The sequence below is a fragment of the Mustela nigripes genome, chromosome 7 (genome assembly GCF_022355385.1).
Source record: "Mustela nigripes isolate SB6536 chromosome 7, MUSNIG.SB6536, whole genome shotgun sequence".
Classification (NCBI taxonomy): Eukaryota; Metazoa; Chordata; class Mammalia; order Carnivora; family Mustelidae; genus Mustela; species Mustela nigripes.
The window spans coordinates 115,635,096-115,655,947 of NC_081563.1; the positions used below are offsets into that span (position 1 = coordinate 115,635,096).

Genomic DNA, 20,852 nt, shown 5'->3' on the forward strand with positions numbered 1-20,852 from the left:
TTGTCGCAGCTACCATGCCCATCAGCGCCCGCCTGGGAGCAGCAGAAGGCAGGGAGCCCCTTCCACAGGCCACACTGTGCCTGGTCTGGCTCCTCCACCATGTGCCCCGCGCCCCTCCCACCCCTCCAGCGGGCCCAGACCCTCCTTTCTCCAAACCCCAGGAAGCTGCCTCCAGGCAGGGATGTGGTTCACCAGAAGCCACAAATATTTACCTTGGAGACCTGAGGTCTCAGCCCAAAGGCAAAGGGTAACTTCCCAGAGTGGGGAGCGCAGGATATAAGGCTAGACGTCCAGACCCACTGTCCAGGTGAGGAGAGGAACAGACTGAGGACTCCAGCGTGTCCAGGTAAAAGTGGTAGGAAAGGGCCTGAAACCCTAGGGCACCAGGAAGGTTCTAAGCTGGAGACACCTGTTGCAGTCAGGTCAAGAGCAGGACTGAGGCTTGGCCCTGAGGTAAGGTCCTTAAGTCCACTAGGACCCTCCGAGGTCAGGGCCAGAGGGAAAGAGGCATTCAGCCCCCTCACCCAGAAGACAAAAGAATGAAGGAATTGGACTGGCTGAGTCTTTCCCTGACCTGAGCCCAGTGACATAAACTCACCGGGCACAAACCAATTAATCTTTGCCCAGCCCATGCTAGGGTAATGCTAGGAACAAGGAGGAGTATCAGACTAACCTGGCCTCAAGTTATTCCCAGTATGGGCCAGTGTGGTACATGCTGTGCTCAAGGGAAGACCAGGGACACTGTGGCAAAGTGCAGTCAGGGAAGGCTTCCTGGAAGAGGTGGCATGTCAGTTGAGAAGCCAAGCAGAAGCTGGCTGGACAAAGGAAAAGAGAAAGGCATCCCCTTGTAAAGGGGACAGCATAAGCAAAGGCCAGGAGGTTAGATATGATGTGGTGATTATATGTATGGTGCTTGGGTCTGGGGGGGAGACACTTTTCCACAGGAGGGATGCTACCACAGTGTTGGCTCCCTGAGCACCTCTGATAAGAGGACAGAGTGGTATAAAAAGATAATGAAGGGCAAATAGGATCAAGGTGCTTGAAAGAAAAAGATGATGGAGTGGGGGTGAGGGGCTTCCTGGGCAGAAGAGCAGGGCGCAGGGCATTATCTCTGCCTTCTGGCTTTGACTGCAAGGGGGTCACGTTCATAATAACAGCTAACACTCATTGAGCTCTCCTGGCTCATTTAATCCTCCCAACAGCCCTGTGATTTAACTACTATAATTATCCCTTATTTTACAGTTACAGATGAGAAAACTGAGGCTCAGAGAGGGTAAGTCATTTGCCCAGATCACACAGCAAGTGGTAGAGGTAGGCCTCCACCTAGGATCTGTCTGGCCCTGAGGCCTGTGATACTTCTCTTCCACCCTCAGCCCTCATGGCCCAGAACTGCTCAGTGCAGGCTCAGATTCCCCATTCTCCCAGGGCTCCCAGAGGCCATCCATTCATTCAGCAACTGTGTATTTATTAAACAACCCACCGCATGCCAGGCACAATGGCAGGTGCCTGGGACACAATGGGGAGCAGCTAGACCCCACAGTCTCCCCTGGAGCTCACAGCCCAATCTTTGTCAGGAAGACAAAGATTGAATCATGATAGCAAGTGTCTCGGAGAGCTTGTGTCAGTCCTGCTGAGAGATACATGTCATCCAGATGCCATGTTTGTCTTTGGCAACAAGAAACCCACAAGGTGAGCCAAGTGAGGGCTCAGATCTCAGGATCTTCCCTCCCTCTCAGCAGAACAGTCTATAGGAGGCAGAATTTTCCCTGGAGCTCAGGGGCTGAGCCAGGATGTAAGCTGGAGAGCTCGGGATCTGCTTACAGGAGTTGATGCTCTGCCCTGTGGCGGGGACAGAGTATAGCCAAGGGGCCAGAATCCCCCAAGGTCCTCTCCCAGGAAGGTATGCAGGCTTTTCCCTCCCTCTGGCTTCCTCTCCTGAGCTCCAAGAAGCCACCTATTCCCTTCTCAGGCCCCTTAGGATCAGGCAAACAGATTTTCTGTCCTTTGGCATCCTACCTGAATACCCATTTCCGCCTGCCTCTAAACATCCTCTCCTGGGCAGACGGCAGCCCCAAAGGCAACATTTCTCCAAGGCAGTCTGGGGTCTCTGGTTGCAGGAGAGGGAAACCTTGGCAGAACAGAAGTGTGGGCATAGTTCTAAAGGATGAATAAGAGTCCAGCAGACAGATAAGGAAGGGGAAAAGCACCACAGGAAGCAGGAAGAGTTAGGACAAAGGTGCAGAAAACAGGACAGAATGGGGTATGTTCAAGCAGTTTGGAATGATCGGAACTTTATAGAGCAAGAAAGAAATATGCAGGAGGTGAAATTGGCTGAGGTTGGACTATGGAGGGTTTTAAGTGCCTGACTCTATGAAGCAGGGCACTGCTTCATTATGTCTATTTGCCAGATGAGAAAACTGAGGCCTAGAGAGGCTGAGCTGATGGTCCAAGGCCATACAACTAGCACCTAGCAGCAGACTCAATGGTCGGGCTCCAGAGCTGACGTTCTTAACCACTTTACTAAACAGCATCTTCTGGACTTTGTACCCCAAGTCACCAGGTATGGTGGACCTGCTCTTGACCTCTCTGCCCAGCTAACAGGTTCTTTCACCTGTGCTCACCCCAGGTTCCATCCCCTGTCACCTGCTGCTCACCCCACAAAGATGGCTGGCCCATTCCCTGTCACCCTCCTCTGTGGTTTGCTGACAGCTACATTGGCTGGGGCCACCCTCAACCCCCCTGCAGTTCTTAGCCTCGGCCGAGAAATCATCAGAGAAAGTAAGTCTTGGGGTGCCTCCCTCTCCCTTTTTCGCCCACCCCCCCCAAAAAAAAAGCAAGTCTTGGCCATCCAGGCCTTACCACCATAAGGCAAGAGGGCAGGTGGAACAGCCCTCCAAAGGAGGGAGGCAGTTCCCCATCATTGGGAGTGTGCAAGGCACAACTGGGATCCTGGCTCTAGGGTGAGACTCAAGTGGATGAGGTGTAAAGGCTGGGAGTGTCTGTGATCTCAAGAGTCCATGATTCTAAGATCCTCCCTTCAATTCCATGATTCCATGGGGCTCCATCCTTCTTTGTGTCCCTCCAGAGCCTCTGCTGACAGGGCTTAACATTTTGTCCCCTGACAAAGGAGGGATATTTACAAGTCCCACCTCCATTATCACGGAGCAGACAAAAGGAACAACACACAGGGACTCTGGGGCACAGTGGGAGACACACCCTACCCCTCCCCCCCCCGCAGCTGTCACCCTGCCAGAGGGTTGAGGGAGCTGGGGTATTTATACACCAATTCCCATCTGTTGTGGGCTGAGGGCTGCTTCCGGAGCCACTTCCAGAGTCACCTGCTCTTCACACAAGCCAAATAGGCTCTGGCTGCCAGGGGAAAAGTCCAGCAGGGACCAGAACCCGGGACTCCCGGCCTCTCCTCTCTCAGCTCAGCACTTGAGGCTCTGTGGACAGCAGGCCCATGGGATGGGGTGCCAGAGAATTGTTAGCAAGTATGTTTTGGCAGCCAAACAACCCCCAAAGCCTTGGGGGTTCCCTGACTTCTGGCTCCGGAGAGTTTGCTGCTGGCTGGTGGGAGACAGGCAGACCCCTAGGCTCCTATCTGGGCCAACGCTCCCGCAGAGGCTGGCAATGCTCAGAGGGGTGAATGGCCCCACCTACACTCCCACCTTAGTCCTTAGGTGCAAATGACCTATCTAGACCATCATCTTCAAAGCCACATCTCACAATAGAAGGTAGGGATGGAGCCATCCGTTCCCTGGCCTTATGTCTGGGTCCAGGCAGCCCTGGGTGATGCCCCCTCCCGGCCTAAAGCCACTGCCAAGCCATCTGTCGCACCCGTCCTGCTGGACCCTGACCTTTGGGATCTGCCTCCAGGGCTGACACAGGAGCTGAACGACCACGATGCCATCGCCATCCTCCAGCAGCTGCCCCTGCTCAGCACCATACGGGAGAAGCCAGCCGGGGGCATCCCTGTTCTGGGCAATGTGGTGAACTCTATCCTCAAGCACATCATCTGGTAAGTGGAACAGGACCATGCTGGGCGCTAGATCCTTCCCCCCACCTCCCACCCAGGACACACTTGACATATCTCTTGGCCAGTCGAGTTAACAAGAACCATAAGAGAGAGACACAGGCACCCTAGTGGGGTGACCCCCACTAGGAAGGTGGCCTGGGGTAGGACAGTGAAGGGCAAAAGTGACACTTCTCGGTGGAAGTGGCAGGTGAGCCAGTGACTCCGTGCTCACCAGGAGACAAGAAGTAAATGGCATCCCAGGGAGTGGGACCAGCCTGGCAAAGACACAGCGTGTGTGACAGTCACTCAGAATGGCTGACGCTCTCATCCCATGGTATAGAACAGAGAGGTCAGTAGGACTGGTCACAGAGGGTCTTCTGAGTAAGCCCAAAGCTCTGGGATTCATCTCTTAAGTGGCAGGGATCCATGGAAGCATCTTTAGCAGTGGTGGAAGGGAGTGTTGGGGGCCAGAACATGCTGGGTAAGAGTCAGTGGATGGGGCTTAGGTCCAGCTGCTGGCTGGACACCCCTGGCTGGGCACCGGGGGAGAGAGGAAAGAGTTAGGGGGCCAGTTTTCAGATGATATTCAGCTGAGCATGAGGCATGAATCTCATCTGTCCCATGTCCCATCCAGGCTAAAAGTCACCTCAGCCAACATCCTGCAGCTGCATGTAGAACCCTCAGATGAGGGTCAGGGGCTGACAGTCAAGATCCCCCTGGACATGGTGGCTGGACTCAACACGTGAGTGTCCCCTCAGTCAGATATGGTATGCCCAACAGGTTCATTCATTCATTGCCCCTTTCCTCCATGCAGGTATCTGGGAAAAGAGTCCCAGGCACAAGGAAGAGCAAGTGCAAAGGTCCTGAGGCAAGAGTCCTTTGCCTTGAGATGCTTGCTTTGTCCAAAGAATGGCAAAGAGAATAGAGAGGGGCATGTGTGTGTGTGTGTGTGTGTGTGTGTGTGTGTGTGTGTGTTTTAGAGAGAGAGAGGGTCCTCTAGGACCCAGGGAGGGCCCCTGGGGGGCACCAGCCTGCAGTTGGTGCAAGAGAGGGGTGGTGAAGCAGAGGGAGAAAGAGCATCTTAAGCAGGCTCCATGCCCAAACTTGAAACCAATTCTAAGACCATGACCTGAGCCAAAATCAAGAGTCAGACACTTAACTAATGGAGCAACCCCCCCCAGATGCCCCCAGAGTTCCATTTTGTATGTATTAAATTTGAGGCACCTGTAAGACATCTGGGTAAAAAGTTGGGTGTTAAGTTTGGGAACTGTTGACATGGGCAGAGAATTTAAACCAGGACAGGAATCCCAAACCTGAAGCTGGTGGGGTGAAACCTGGGGGAGATGAGGAGAAACCATCAGAGGATCTTGAGCTGGGAGGTGAGAGAACCAGAAGACTGAGCTAGACAGCAGGCTTGCTCCGCCCTGGGACTAAGACAGTGCGGGCACCTCCACTCTCAGACCCCTGGTCAAGACCATCGTGGAGATACACATGGAAACGGAGGCACAAGCCATCATCCACATGAACACCAGTGAGAGGGGCGATGCCCACCTGGTCATCAATGACTGCTCCAACAGTCCGGGGAGCCTACGGGTCAGCCTGCTGCAGAAGTGAGTGTGGCCACCTCCTGCTGGGATCCCACCCCCACCTGGGAGGGAAGCCAGGGGGTGAGGGAGAACACTGAGACCCAGAGAAAGAAAGGGACTGATCTCTCCTGACTCCTGAGCTGAGGCTCCTTTCAGGAACTCTGATGACAAAGAAAGTTCATGACATCAAGTGCAGAAACAAGGTTGGTGGGATTTCAGGCATTCTGCCTGGAGGTGGGGCAAACATTTCAAGGTGGAAAGGAGTCCCTCAACCCACCTTGGACGGGCTTGAGTGGAGTCATGGGTAAAGATATGCTTTGGAGTCAAGCAAATCCATCACCTTCATTTACTATCCATGTGCTGCTGACCAGTGCATCCCTATGACTCAGCTTTGAGGCCCCAGTGAGACAATGAGATCAGGCTACAGCCGTAAGCACTCAGCACACTGGGCATGGTCCTTCCCTCCACTTCTCCTTATCAGGAGAATGGGGAGACATGCCAATGCCATCATCCCAGTCTCCAGCACACATTTCTAAAGACAACCCCCAGCTTCTACTCCTTGACAATTCTCAGCCTGGCTGAGATCTCAGCCATCTATACCTGGCTGGGGGTCTGGAACAGGCTGTGTGACCTTGAGCAAGTGCCTTCCTCCCCTGGGCTTTCTGTCTTCCCTTCTGTAAAATAGCATCATCTCAAGCTCTCTGATATGAGGAATTTGAGATGCAGGGTGGGGGGCTGTTGGGGGGTAGGGAGGGAAAAAATGAAACAAGATGGGACCAGGGAGGGAAACAAACCATAAGAGACTCTTAATCCCAGGAAACAAACTGAGGGTTGCTGGGGGGGGCAGTAGTAAGGGAGAGCGTGGCTGGGTTATGGACATTGGGGAGGGTATGGGCTATGGTGAGTGCTGTGAATTGTGTAAGACTGATGATTCACAGACCTGTACCCCTGGGGCAAATAATACATTATATGTTAATTAAAACAAAACAAAACAAAACAGCATCCTCTCTGACATGTCCTAATCTCTCTCCCCTTCTTCTCTCCGGAAGGCTCTCCTTCCTGGTCAACCCCTTAGCCAACACTGTCATGGGCCTCCTGGTGCCAGCCCTGCCAGAACTGGTAAAAACTCAGGTGAGTGGACTCAGAGCCTCTCTGGCCGGCAAAGATTGCTCCCCCTGTGGGGCTGGGGTGGAACTGCAAGCTGGTGCTCAGGGACCTGTGTCTCCTTGAGTGGGAAACTTGTGGGTCTGACCATTCTTTCAGTGGATCATTGAGGTAAAGGTAATAGAACTGCCAAAAGTCACCCAAGAGACCTTGAACAATGATGTGCTAATAAATTATTAATAACTGACTCTGGGGAGGGTGAGTGGAAGGAACCCTAATTTGTAGCACTTGCTGATTTCTTTGGTGTAAACACGTGCTCCAAGGACAATTTCAAGCTACCTGTGTGATGTCACTGAGCAGAGTTGGTAAGAAACACACAGAAGCACATCATTGTATGGTATTTTCACCACATAAATGCGAATGATGTAAATAACCTCAAGAGCAATAGAGAATAGTAAAAAAAACAAAATAATTAGGAAATAATGAGTTTTGAGTTCTCATTAGCTTTGCATTTAGTATAACTTATTTAGTTCTAAATTTGTATAATTTAATTTTTTAAAAGATTATTTATTTATTTATTTGACAGAGATCACAAGCAGGCAGAGAGGCAGGCAGAGAGAGAGGAGGAAGCAGGCTCCCCGCTAGCAGAGAGCCCAATGTGGGGCTCAATCCCAGGACCCTGGAATCATGACCAGAGCCGAAGGCAGAGGCTTTAACCCACTGAGCCACCCAGGCGCCCCTGTATAATTTAATTTTTAATAATGTCTGAGTTTAGCCCATAGCCCAGAAATTCCTGAAAATTTAACACTTGGCCCTCACAAAGTGGTACGAGCTGGCTCATCAGCCTGTGGTCTTCAAATGTCTATCACCCCCCAGGTCTGTTGGATTTATTTTTCTGAGTCAATAAATGCAAGTTCATTTTCTATGTCCCTTATATGTCACAGGTGAACTTAAACTGTAACTTTGACCATTGATTTCCACTGTAAATTCCAAGATAGGTTCACCACAGTGGCCCTCCTGGGGTTTGAAACACCTTGTCAGATAACTAATTTTTTTTTTAAAGATTTTATTTATTCATCAGAGAGAGAGAGGGGGAGAGAGAGTGAGCACAGGCAGACAGAATGGCAGGCAGAGGCAGAGGGAGAAGCAGGCTCCCTGCCGAGCAAGGAGCCCGATGTGGGACTCGATCCCAGGACGCTGGGATCATGACCTGAGCTGAAGGCAGCTGCTTAACCAACTGAGCCACCCAGGCGTCCCACTAATTTTTTTATAATAAAACATTTTTTAATTGAAAAGATGATATAATAACTCACATGACTTTGGGGGAAAGTGCCCATAACCCTTCCACCTTAACTTGGCAGTCATTTTCTCTTTGTAGATATATGCCGTCCATCTCGACACACAAGCATTCTTTTTTTTTTTTTTTTAAAGAAATATTTATTTATTTATTTGAAAGAGATAGATCACAAGTAGGCAGAGAGGCAGGCAGAGGGGGAAGCAGGCTCCCTGCCAAGCCCAATGTGGGGCTCGATCCCAGGACCCCAGGACCATGACCTGAGCTGAAGTCAGAAGCCTAACCCGCTGAGCCTCCCAGGTGCCCTAGGCATTCATATTTTTACTCCTTAAGTTATACCTATGTTCTATGCCACTGTATAATATTCATAATTATTGTAATAGCTGCAACATATTTAATACTTTACTGAACAATTCCAGAGAGACTGCTAAAAGGAACCTGAAAGTGAAGAATTCTGTAAGATTTGTCTTTTCTGACGTGAAATATTTTTACAGAAATCTTTTTCTATTTAAAGGTGGGAGGTTTTTTTCTCTTTATTTATTTTAGTGAGAGATAGGGAGAAAGTGAGAGCACAGTCGGGAGGGGCAGAGGAACAGGGAGAGAGAGAAATTCAAGCAGATTCCACACTGGACACAGAGTCTGATGCAGGATTTGATCTCCCAACCCCGAGATCACAACTTGAGTCGAAACCAAGAGTCAATCACTTAACAAGCTGCGCCACCCAGGTGCTCCTAAAGGTGCTCCTTTAAGTAGGCACAGCTGGAAATTTTTTCCAAGCTTCCAGCAAAATCATATTTTAATTGGCATCATACTTTACTAGCTAAAAAATGTATTTTCCACTAGAAAATAGAGCATAAAAATGCTGTTTGGATAATATCTGTTTTTAAGAATGAAAGTATATGAGTATAATGAATGATATGAGAAAAGTGGCATTCCATTAATCACCATGGTTTCCCACCCATGAGTTAGTGGATTTGACACAATGGTCACATGAGTATTTTACATGAAATGGAGGGAAAAGGCATACTATGTTTAAATCTGCCAGGAACCCACCTAGAAAATGCCAAAGCCCTTTTCAGTGGAAATATCTGTGTCCCAACCCTAGCTGCACATCAGAACCCCCTGGGAAAGCTTTTTAAAAATCCTGATGGAATTTCCTATGTAATGGGGCTAGGCAGGGCCGTAGTATCCCAGAGAGTTCTAACTGGTTTCCTGGAGGGTTCTAATGTGTAGTCGGGGTTGAGAGCCCCTGGTGGAAGTGAAGGAAAGGTAACTGTGAGAGATGGTGTCAAGGTTGCCAGCAGCACGTTCCCATGAGGGACACGCTGGCCCTTGGCAGTGAATGCTGGGGGTCTCTGAGCCCAAGTCCTCCATCCTCCCTGGGTTCTGCGTTGGCAGAGCAGCTAGAAGCAGGGAATGGGTTTTTCATAGAAAAAGTTAACTGTGCATCAAAAACTCTCACAGTGCACTGCCCTGGAAAATGGGCTGCCTAGAGCAGAGAACAAGACTCTGGGTTTGTTTGTTTCTTAAGATTTGTTCATCTATTTGAGAGAGAGAGAGAGAATGAGCAGGAGGGCGTGAGGGGGAGGGAGAGAGAATCCCAGTCAGAACCCACCCTGAGTGCTTAGCACGACATGGGGCTCGATCTCACAACCCTGAGATCATGACAAGAGTTGGATGCTTAACCGACTGTGCCACCCAGGAGCCGGAGAACAAGACTTGAGTCCCACAGTCGAGTCAAAGGTTTAATCTCCCCCTTAAGCAAAACAGGTGAGGCCAGGATTCCATGAGGACAGGGTTTCTTACCTTTCACATTACCGACATTCGGGTCATAGAATTCCTTGCTATGGGAGCTGTCCTGCACACTGTGGGATGTCTACTGGCATCCCTGGACTCTAACCACCAGATGCATAACACCTCCCCCTCCAGTTGTGACTCCAGAAACTTCCAGATATCTCCGAGGCAAAAGAGTCAGCCCCCAGCTGAGAACTGCTAGCAGTTTTATTGGAAGAAGAGCTCAGTAGACAAAGGGAGGTGTTGGAGCTAGAAACCCACAAGAGGCACAGAGGTTGTTCAGGAGTCTGTTCTAGAGGTCCCCCCGTTCTAGAGTCTGACGTGCAGAAGGAGCTCAGTAATGACTAGCTGGCCAAGTAGGTGAATGAAGAAATACATTCTCCATTTTCCTCTTATGGGAAACATGGGCTTTTGTGAACAGGACAAGGAGTCCGATGGGGAGGGCAGCTGGCCAGAAGGGTGCACCCTGGGCATAGGGTAAGGAACAAACCAGTGCATAAGAACCCAGGCAACACCAGGGCCCAGGGGGACTCTGAAAGGCAGGGATGGCTAGTGGAGAGACACAACACCAAGTCCTCAATCCCACGGACAGAAACCTGGCTGGCCACGGGTACATGGGCTCACCCTGGGTGGACCAGGCATGGGTCGCTGTGGGGCCGTTTTCTGGCCCCTCGATCATGGAGCTTCTGCATTTGTGCTGTTGCAGCTGTGCCCCGTGATCAAGGCAGCCTTTGAGGACATGCAAGCGGACCTCCTGCAGCTGGTGAGAGGTAGGTGCTCGGCCCCCTCCCACCTCTTTCCTTCACTGCTGAGCCAGCCTCCACACCCTGGCTCTGCCCAGGAGAGGCCTCAAAGGTCAAGCCTGAGCAGCAACTTGGCCCAGCAGCAAGTGCAATGAGCATCTGTGAATCCCTCCCAAAGATGAGCAGACGGGAATTCACCACACCTGTGATTTCACAAGTACCTACTATGTGCAAGTGTCTCTGTGAGTCAGATTTCCCAGTTCAAATCCCAGCTCTGCCTTGATTTTCTGTCACTTTGGGAAGGCCACTCCACCTCCTTCCTTATCCTTAGTTTCCTCCTCTGTAAAATGGGGTTTCTACATCCCTACATCACAAGATCGTTAGTGAGGTTTAAAAAGTTTACAGGAAGGCTCCCGGCACATACCAGGCGCTCTGCCCACCCAGAAAAGTGCTTGTGAACGGAAGCTGAACGAATGTGTGATGAGAAAGCAGTTGCTGCGAGCTATTAGAGAAGAGAAAACAAGGGAAGAAGCAAGACATGTGGTCAGGAAGGAGACCGTTTCTCCCTCCCTGAGAATAGCAGGGATGGGAGGACTCAGGCTTCTGCTCGACCTCACAATTATACGGTGCTCAGAGGTCTCAGAATGGGAATTAGCAGGAAGAAGGAAATGCTACCATCCACTGTTTCCAGATCTGAAGAAGCTCACTCAGAGAGTGGACCAGGGCGGAGGGGAAGAAGAGAAAGGAATTAGTATGCAGTGAGCACCCAAAGAGCTCCTACTGGGCTGGGTTCCAGATAACTCCAGGAAGTAGCCATCATCACCCCACTTCACAGATAAGAAAACTGAGGCTCAGAGAGATCAAGTCATTTGTCCAGGTTCACAGAGGAAATGAGTGATAGGAGAAGGCTTGACCCCACTTCTGCAAGTTCCAAGTCTGGTGTAATTTAGATGTGAGCCAACTTAAATAGGAGCTAGTCCTGTTCAACCTATGAGGCGATTACTATTGTATCTACCCCCATTATAAGATGAGAAAATTGAGGTTCAAAGGTAGGATTGAGTAGCCAAGGCTACTGGGGATGGAACAGAAGTCTGTCTGGCTCCTCTGCTCCTCAGGGGCAGGGCAGATCTCCCCAGGTGAACAGGTGGTCCAAGGATCCACTCCCTGACTGTCCCTGATCCTCAACCCGCGCCGACCCCCGCCCCCCCTGCCGCCCCCCACCCTGCCGCCCTCCCCCGCTGCCGCCCGCCCCGGCTGCCAGCCCTCCCCATGCTCCGCCTGCCAGCCGGGGCAGGTGAGACACCACTGCCACCTGGCGGCCAGGCAGGGACTCCTCAGGCGAACACAAACTATCCAGTGCACAGATGGGCGGGCACCAGGGACTCGGGCTTGGTGAGCTGTGCAAATCCTATCCCCTGGAGGAGACAGAAAGTTATAAACAATAGTGCAGTCCTGTTCCAAACCAGGACCTTGGCATCAGACCGACTGGGTTCAAATCCGTTCACAATATGACCTTGAGCAAGTCATTTTGCTTTTCTGAGCCTGTAAAATGGGGGTAATAATAGGACCCACCTCCTAAAGTTATTGCGAAGACTGAGTATAAAGTGTAAGTATAAAGGTTTAGCACAGAACGTGGCACTTGATGGATGCGTAGTAAATGTCATTCTCATCATTGTTCTCATTGTCAACATCGTCATTCCTTCTCCTCCCTACCAACCCCTAGGCAATAATGCAGCTCCAGCCAAAAGCAGCCCCCAAGCGCCCCATCCAAAACTGCCCTCCTCCCTCACAGAACTTTCCTCTTGTCTCCCGAGCAGCGCCTGTTTCCCTCGGCTCTGACCGCCTGCAGTTCGACTTTCTGTCTCCTGCCATCAAGGGTAATGTCATCCAGCTCGAGCTGGGGGTGAGTGTCACGGGACCTCGAAAGTAAAGTGGAAACATCACTGCCCTTCTCTAACTGCCAAGGACCAGATACCACGGGTGTGTTTCAGGGGAGAAAACACCATTCACAGTTAGGACACACAGGCTGATTTAGGAACTCAGGGGGCCAAACCTGTCCCATGTAATCCGTCCTGATGTAGGAAACCAGGAGATGGAATCCAAGGGTGACACTCAGAGCATCGGCCCCAGTGATCTGGCCTCTGCCTCTGGTTTCCCCAGTCAGAGCCCAGCGTATGCATGGGGCCTCTTGGCCTTCCTCTCAGGCGAGCCCCTGCCAAACCCTAAATATCTGATGACCTTGAAACAAGAGCCCAGGATCAAGACGTAGCCCTGGAGATCACACAGACCTGAGTGTCTCTCCCAGCTTCACAACCCCCTGGCTGTGTGACTTTGGGCAAGTTCTGTCACTTCCCTGAGCCTCAGTTTCCTCATCTGTAAAATGGAGACTGTACTGGTCACCAAGAGGAAGATGAAGTAAGGCTGCACAGGGCCTGGCAGGCAGGAGAAGCCAGGAACTGCCGGTGCTCTCTGAAATGTGGGGCTGCACACTCACACTGGGGCTGGGGTCCCTGAGGGACCATGCGAACCTGGACAGTGAGAGGCCCAGGACAGTTTCTACAGATCCTTTGGGAAACCGCAGCAATCAAACATTTTCACCGATTTTGTTGCAGTTTTGAATTTTTCCTTCATCCAAGGGGTTCATGAGGTATCTGAGAAGTCAAAACCTAAGTGCCAAAGAAGACCTCTAGGTTTTAAAATATCAGAGATTAACTGAGGGATTCTGGTGGGGTCGATGTTGCCGGCCACGTGAGATCACTTACCACCTCAGGAAGGGCACTGAATTCCAAGCTAAGCTTCCTGTCAGCAAAGGCACAAAGGGAAACAGGCTGAATGGTGTCATTTTCTTTTAGGTCGTTCCTGGGTAAGCTTTTGTAGATCAAGTTCCTATCCAACTGTCTGCTTTGTGTCTTTTTAGGCCAAGTTGTTGGACTCCAATGGAGATGTGACCAAGCAGTTCAACAAGTCTGCAGTTTCCCTAACGGTGCCCTACCTGGACAGCACCCCCTTCAGCCTCACCGTGAGGCAGGATGTGGTGAACGCTGCCATAGCTGCCTTGCTCCCTCCAGAGGAACTCGTAGTCCTGTTGGACTATGTGGTCAGTCTCGGCATGAGAGGACTCCCTCTGCTGCATCATGGGAATGTCCTGAATCAAGGGGGATCAAGGATAGCCCTAAGCCTCTGAGCAGTAACCACCTGTCAGGCTCAGCTTAAATCCCTCCAGTAATAGAGAACTCACTCCCTCATCTAACAGACTCTGCCTCTGACATAGAGCTCTAAAGCGGCAAGTTCCCTTGTAACATCCAGCACCAGGCCTAGTTCTGCCCTCTGGAACCTGATACACCTGCTTCTTCTACTAAATAATGATTTCATTGAGCCAAAGGGCATCTTAGATAGTGAGTAGTCCAAGGATAGCAGTCATGCCCCCACTCTCCACTGTGGGACCCATGGCAGACATCACTAATTGATCAGGATCCTTCTTATTATGCCTGGATGCCAACATGGTCTCGGAATCCTTATCAACCCAGCACAGCAGACAACCACCACCAGTCAGCTGGAGAATGCCACCTCCTCCACAGTAACCAGTGGGGAAACTGAGGCCCAGAGGGGAAGGGGTTGGCCCAAAGTTGGTATGATGAGAAAAGAGAATGGTCACCAGCAACCACATTCATGACTATAGTAAGAATTGGGTGACGTCTCCATGTCCTTAGGGAGCAGGGAGCTGCCCAAGACCCACTACCACCAACAACCCACAATAGAAGTCCAGGCAAGTGAGGACCCCATACCCCGCAACTGTTGACACAGGGGCTGGTTTCCACCAGTGACATTCATGGTATCACCACCCTGGGTCCTGGGGATCCAGGCAGTGGGGCTGCCGGAGGTGTGTCTCCCCTCTCCCCTCCAGCTGACCTGCTCTGCCTTCCCCTCATCCTCAGCTTCCTGAGCTGGCCCGCCGGTTGAAGTCCACCATCCAGGTGATCAGTGAACAGGTTGGTCCACTTGCCGTCTACAGGCTGATGGGTGCTTGCTGTGGTCTGTCCACTGACCTCTGGGGAGTAAAGTACAGGTGGGACTGCTCCGCGTCCGTCCAGCTGTCCTCATCAAGATTTCAGTCTAGCAGGGCAGTGTGACCTGGATCGTGTACACAGATGATATTTCTGTTACAAGTGCGGTGACCAAGGATAGACTCTAGGGGTTATGAGGGCATTACTGGAGCACCTAATATAACCCAGGAAATGAGAGAGAGCTTCCCTGAAGAGAAGGGTATTCTAGACGGAGGGAGATGAAAACCAAAGGCCGTGAGATGGGGCCAGCAACAATCCACTCCAGGATTGGAGAGAAGGACAGTGGCTGGACCAGGAGAGGAAGGAGGGAGGCCAGGAAGGGGGACGGGGCCAGGCCACAGGGGCTACATGGGCCTGTGGGCCATGGTCAGACCCTTGGGAGGCCTCATGCAGATCTGATGTCCTTCCAGGCTGCGAATCAGCTGGGGCCCACACAGTTGGTGAAGATCCTAACTCAGGAGACCCCAGAGCTCCTTCTGGAGGAGGGCAGTGCCAAGGTGGCCCAGCTGATCGTGCTGGAAGTCTTCGCCACCAATGAAGCCCACCGCCCCTTCTTCACGCTGGGCATCGTGAGTTCAACTGCCTGTAGCATGAGCAGCAACCTGGGAGACCCTCCTGTGCGCTGTTCCTGGTCACCCCTCTCGCTTTGCTAACCATTTCCACCACTCTTGTCACCCAGTTCTGGTCCTGTGACTTTATTAGTTAAGCTCTTTGGGCAGTCACTTAACTCACATGCGCAGAAGGAATTGTATGAGCTCATATACCTGAGAAGTGCAGACGGTCTGGCTTCAAATCAGCTGCATCCAGGCACTCGCCTTTACTCTCTTCCCATCTGGCAACTTTGTTTTCCTATGTACTGTGGTCATCCTCAGAGAGATTGTCCCCTCGTGGAAGTTCCCCATGCTGATAATATCCTATCACGTTGGCAACATTAGCAGGAAAAGCCTTTGTCCCCTTCCGCTTGACACAACCCCTGAAAGGAACGGGCTTCTCTCCCTGCAGGAAGCCAGCTCAGAAGCCCAGTTTTATACCAAAGGGGACCGACTTATGCTCAACTTTAATAAAATCAGGTAAACGTGTAAATCATTCTCCCAGCCTGTGACCACTGGGTTGCTTTAAACACGCAGTGTTTTGAACCTCTGGGGTATGAGCATGGAGTAAAGGTATTCTGGAATGTGCAGAAATGTGGCCTAGCCTGGACTGTCCTGTTTGGGGGACCAAATATCAAAGACAGGCAAGGAAAGAAGAGTGGCTTTGCAGCAGCCATAGGACAGGCTGACCCTGGCCATGGGAACAGCATGCCCACCACCAACCCCTCTGCCCATCCTGGATGACCCCAAGACACTGGCAATGAGCGTCAAGCCCCAATGCTGACCCCATGAGCCCAGCCTGGAAGCACAGTGCTCCAGCTGCCTTTTGTTCCTCTACCCACCTTCTCCCCACATCCCACAGCCCTCCTGCTACCCAAAAGGGAGTTCAGGGGTTGCCAACTGGACCCCATTGGCACAAATAAAGCCCTACATAGTAGGTGCTCCATAAATATGTGTTGAATGAGTGAATGAATGAGAAGCCATTCTCAAGGTCATCTTCTGTTGCAGCTCTGATCGGATCCACCTGATGAACTCAGGCATTGGACTGTTCAACGTGAGTATTAATAGATTGTCCCTGGGGCATGGGGGACAACCCAGGACGGTTCATTTAAAAAAAAGAGACACTGACCAAGAATTGCTTGGAACAAGGTCACCCCTGGTGGGCTGGCCAGCCTCCACATTAACAGCCACAAAGTCCAACCTCCTTGCTCTGGTGTTTGCTGAGCACCTACTATATGCCGGACACAGCTGAGAACACAGGCTCACAGATACACAGATACACAATCACTTTTCTGCTGTAACATTGTGATCCCTAATTAGAAAACAAATGCCTTCTTGCGATCTCGTTTTGCTCACACAGACTCATCTCAGTAACCCTGGACAGCCCCTTCCCTCTGCTCCTCCATTGCCCCAGCTGATCAGAGATCTCAGACCGGCTACATCCTGTCTTCTGTCTTTGTTTTGTTTTTTGGTCCACATGTTTTTTTTAATTTTTATTTTTATTTTATTTTATTTTATTTTTTGGCTAACTTTTAAGAGGAGACGCTCCCACATGAAAATCAGAACTTTGACTTCACTGGAGAAGTCAAACAGGGTAAAATTCCCTCACGCCAAATTCAGCTAGAACACAGAAGTGGAGCCCCTGAGGGTAGGGGGTGTATCCCTCTCATGCTCCCGACCCCCCACCAACACACCCACACACTAGGACGCAGGGCCCAGCTGGATTGGTTCTGCCCCCAGCCTGGCTGGTCCCAGGAACCCTCTGACTGGCAGGAGCCTGGATTCCAGCATCTTCCCTGGCTGCCCTGGCCATGGGGCGTGGCTTGGGAGACTTGGGATCCTCAGCCAGGGTAAAAATGCCCCTCTCTTTCACAGCCTGAACTTCTGAGAAACAGCACCACTGAGATCCTCGTCTCTGTCCTACTGCCAAACGAGAACGGTGCGTCTCTTTGCTATCCATCCCCCAACCCTCAGGATTTTGCGGGTAGGTGCTTCATTTCTCCTGCCTGCATCTCACTTTCCATCCATCCTCAGAGCCTGCTTCAAATTTTGCCTCCTCCAGGAAGCCTTCTTGGTTGCCCAACTCGAAATGACCTCTTCCATCCCCAACTTCCCAATCCAGTTCTTTTATGAGTACCAGGAGGCAATGCCCCGCCTCAAAGGGCTGATGCCTGGAGAGAGACAGGGGTGTAAACAGCCAGAGCACACTCAAGATGCCTCAGGGAGCCCTGGGTTCAAGTGCTGATTCCCCTTCTTGCTGGCTACCTGGCCTTGAATAAGTTACCTTATCATCCTAACTCAGTTTCTCAATCTGTAAAATGGGAAAATAAAAGCACCTTCCTCCAGCACATAATGGAGAGGGTATTTATAAGGGGCTGAAGGAGGAGCCTGGCCCAGGTGGGTCTCAACATCTCTTAACCGTTGCTGGTGTTTGCATTGTTGTTGATGGAGGAAGCCGAGAGAAATGGTCGAATTCCTCTAACTAAGCCCCGGGTTGTGGGGGTGGGGAGAATTATTAACTTCTGCCAACTACATTTTTTCATTCCTTTATTTTATTAGAGTAGGAAACCTCAATGTATCAACACCTCTGTTGAATGACGGGAGCCCCTGATGTTTCTTTAACAGAAGTGTGACAAAGCATGTGAAAGGAGCCCTTGGAAGCCGCCAGCAGCTGGCGCTGGAAGCACAGGGCAGGGAGATGAGGCTGGCTGGGTGCTAGGGCCAGAGGGCAGCTGAACAGAGGCAGGAGGGACAGTGTGCCGGGCCCCGAGTCCCCTCCCCGTGGCTGCTCAGTCCTATCCCAAGTCCAGTGGCCTCTGACAACATTTATTATTTCAGGCAAATTAAGATCTGGGATCTCGATATCGATAATGAAGGCCTGGGGATTCGAGGAAGCTTCAACCTTTCTTACCAAGGTGAGTGGGATTAAATGTCCTGCCCCCAGGGAGGGCACAGTTTCTGGGGGAGTCCCGGGCTGGGAGGCAGGGCCTGCACTCCAGTGCTGACCCAGCCGGTCACTCATGGGGGGACCCTGGACCGGCCCCTTCTTTTCTCCGGGCCTCACTTCCTCTTCTGTAAGCATAAGAGTGCGAGTGTCCTAGCCTGGGGAGCATTCCCCTCCAGCCCTCTCTCCATTCTACCTGTTACTCATCCATGCACTGGTTCCTTCATGCAGTAAGGTTTGCGCCACTGTAAGCGCTCAAGAGAGGCTCACTGAGCATCGACCCTCCTTGACAGCTGCTAGGGAGGAGGGCCATAGCAGCATCACTCCCAGCCCCCAAATATTAGCATTAATAATATCCAGTAGCCCATCATTGTTTCATGCCACTGAACAGCATCTTGTTTAGTCTTCACACCCATCGATGGGGCAGATGCTGCTGTAATCCCCATTTTACAGATAGGGAAACTGAGACTCCAAAATGGCAAATCCATTTCCAAAGACACACACACAGTAGATGGCAAAGTTGGGATTTGCACTCCGCAACAGCCCTTATAACACCTGCTTTGGGCCCCAGCTTCTGCAGGAGCCGATGACAGCAAAGTGGGCCTGGTTTGTCAGCCAGCGGGCAGGCATTTCCTAAGCAGCTACTGTGTACCAGGCACCGACCACAACACTGAACAAAACCGTTACCTTCTGGGAGTTTCTAGTCTGCTGTAGGTGGGGGAGACATTGAAAGCAGAATTATTTAGAATTAAGAAAACCCACAAGGACAGATACCTACGCTGCCATGGCCAAGGTGTCCAACCCAAGGCTAGAAGGCGCTTTGGGCCAAAACTTTAACTCGTTTTAGTCCTGATTTGCCCAAAGCTGTGAATTGGTATCACTGACTTCCTGAGCTTTTTTGTTCTGGAGAAATTCAGAGAGGAAAGGAAGTGTGGAAAATGCCTCCCCCTGCCACAAGGTCGAGGTTAGGAGGCTTTGTTAACTAGTTTCAAAGGCAAGTTGATGTATGACTTACTATCAGTGGCCCACCCTCAAAATCTGTGTCTACCCTTCAGCTGGCTGTAATGGAGGATAGTGAGAACAGGGCTGTGGCCAGCACAGAGAGAGGCTAGAAGTCAAGATTCAGGAACGGGAGGACCAGTACAATCCCAGCTCTGCCTCTCTCTAGCCATGACCTCAGGCAGGTCCTCTATCCTGAGCCCAGCTTCCGCCTCCATAAAACCCAGCAGATGTGCGAATACATCAGTCATACTTGAATGCACTACTTTACAATGGCCCAGTTATAATATAAGGAGTTTATCTAAAATACATATTATACTTGACTCATGTTGGATGAGCAAGTTTCCATACAACTGAATGGCTAGAGCTTGGTTTCATTCACATATCTCTTATGAAGGGGCATTTGGCTACTTTCCTTTTTTTTTTTTTCCAGTCAGCTTGCATTGCATAATCCATCATTTGCACTTTGGGTTGGAAAGGTAGCATATCATTCTTTGGATCCGTTTCCAAGTTTCCTGTTTTGCTCTATTCATTTATTTTGAGCGAGCAGCCCATTGATTTCCTTTTTATAGCTTTGTAATATATGTTTTAAAAGCTAGCTGAAGGAAAGAATAAACGGACAGATATGGGATAAATCAAGTACAGTTTAGAAAAAGTTAATGGTAGAATCTAGGTGCTTAGTAGATAAGTGGTCCCAGGAAAATTCTTTCCACTCTGCTCTCTGTTTAAAAATTATAATAATAAAATATTGGGGGAAATCTAATAGGTTAAGTTCCTTGCATCACACTTAGGTTTAAAAGAAAAAAAAAAAAAGGCAGAGTGTTGTTATCAAAAAGTTAGTGGCTGGGACCCAGTGAATACAGCTGAATGCAGATCAAAATCTGCATTTTATGAGACTTCTTAGGGAGTTTTGGGGATCACCTGCGCTTGGGGACAACAGTCCTACACAGTCCCAGCTTCTGCATGCAAATACTTTGTCTGTACCCCAGCTTCCTGCACCATGTCACTGTTCACACACAGATTCTACTCCTCTGACCTTTCAGGGAATTCTGTGTACGTTCAAGGTCATGATCCCCAGTGCCAGTGGCCACCCTGTGGAGGACCACCAGCATAAACACTGAATTGACTTTTTTCCTCCAACTCCAGGATTCCCTTGTGATCACTCCAGCCTCCTCTTGGACCCCCGGACTGCTCTCCTCTCTCCTATGAAGACTTGGATGGTGGCCATCCAGGGTAGGCTGGGTCCCAGAAGGAGTACGGAAGCCAGCTCTGTAGACTCTCTCTCTCTTCTGCAATAAATAAATGCCTGTTTGTGACTCCCAAAGTCTGGAGTATATCTTTGTCCTCCCTCTGGAGTCATTTTGCCTCTAGCAGGCTCGGGAACTAGACATCCAAGCCACATCTGGGTCATGGTTAGGCACCTCTGAGCCAATCTGGGCCATGCCCAAGCTATGTCTGGGCCATACAGGGACTATATATGGATAATGTCCAGGGTCATGGTTGCCTCCCTGGCTCCAGGAATAAGAAAGCCAACTGTGCCCTCCTACCTTCTGGGTCAGCCTCAACAGCATCTAGGGTGGGACAACCTCTTTGGTGGGGGACATGTTTTGTTGATCTAGATGGTGTGCTGTCTTGAGGGTTCTCAGAACAGGGTGACTCTGGAGGCAAATGAACTAGGCTTTGAGTTCTGGCTTGACCCCTCAGGGGTAGTTTGAC

At 50.7% G+C, this 20,852-nt stretch overlaps 1 protein-coding gene across 1 annotated transcript; it reads left to right on the plus strand.

The window, feature by feature from the left end:
- The first annotated feature begins 264 nt into the window (after positions 1–264).
- Positions 265–20,451, plus strand: BPIFB1 (BPI fold containing family B member 1). Its single transcript, XM_059407961.1, has 16 exons — positions 265–346; positions 2,627–2,778; positions 3,880–4,021; positions 4,653–4,760; positions 5,479–5,628; positions 6,654–6,735; positions 10,503–10,566; positions 12,357–12,442; positions 13,457–13,636; positions 14,475–14,528; positions 15,014–15,172; positions 15,606–15,673; positions 16,202–16,247; positions 17,069–17,132; positions 18,032–18,108; positions 20,283–20,451. The coding sequence occupies exons 2-16, from the start codon at positions 2,664–2,666 to the stop codon at positions 20,343–20,345; spliced, it is 1,458 nt and encodes a 485-aa protein (XP_059263944.1). The 5' UTR covers positions 265–346; positions 2,627–2,663; the 3' UTR covers positions 20,346–20,451.
- The last annotated feature ends 401 nt before the right edge of the window (positions 20,452–20,852 follow it).

Excerpts from the sequence above, each read along its gene's own strand:
- BPIFB1 (XM_059407961.1), top strand. The coding sequence starts at position 2,664 with ATGGCTGGCCCATTCCCTGTCACCCTCCTCTGTGGTTTGCTGACAGCT. Across the intron at positions 4,022-4,652 it reads ATCCTCAAGCACATCATCTG|GCTAAAAGTCACCTCAGCCA; the intron begins GTAAGTGGAACA and ends TGTCCCATCCAG. Across the intron at positions 15,173-15,605 it reads CCTTCTTCACGCTGGGCATC|GAAGCCAGCTCAGAAGCCCA; the intron begins GTGAGTTCAACT and ends CTCTCCCTGCAG.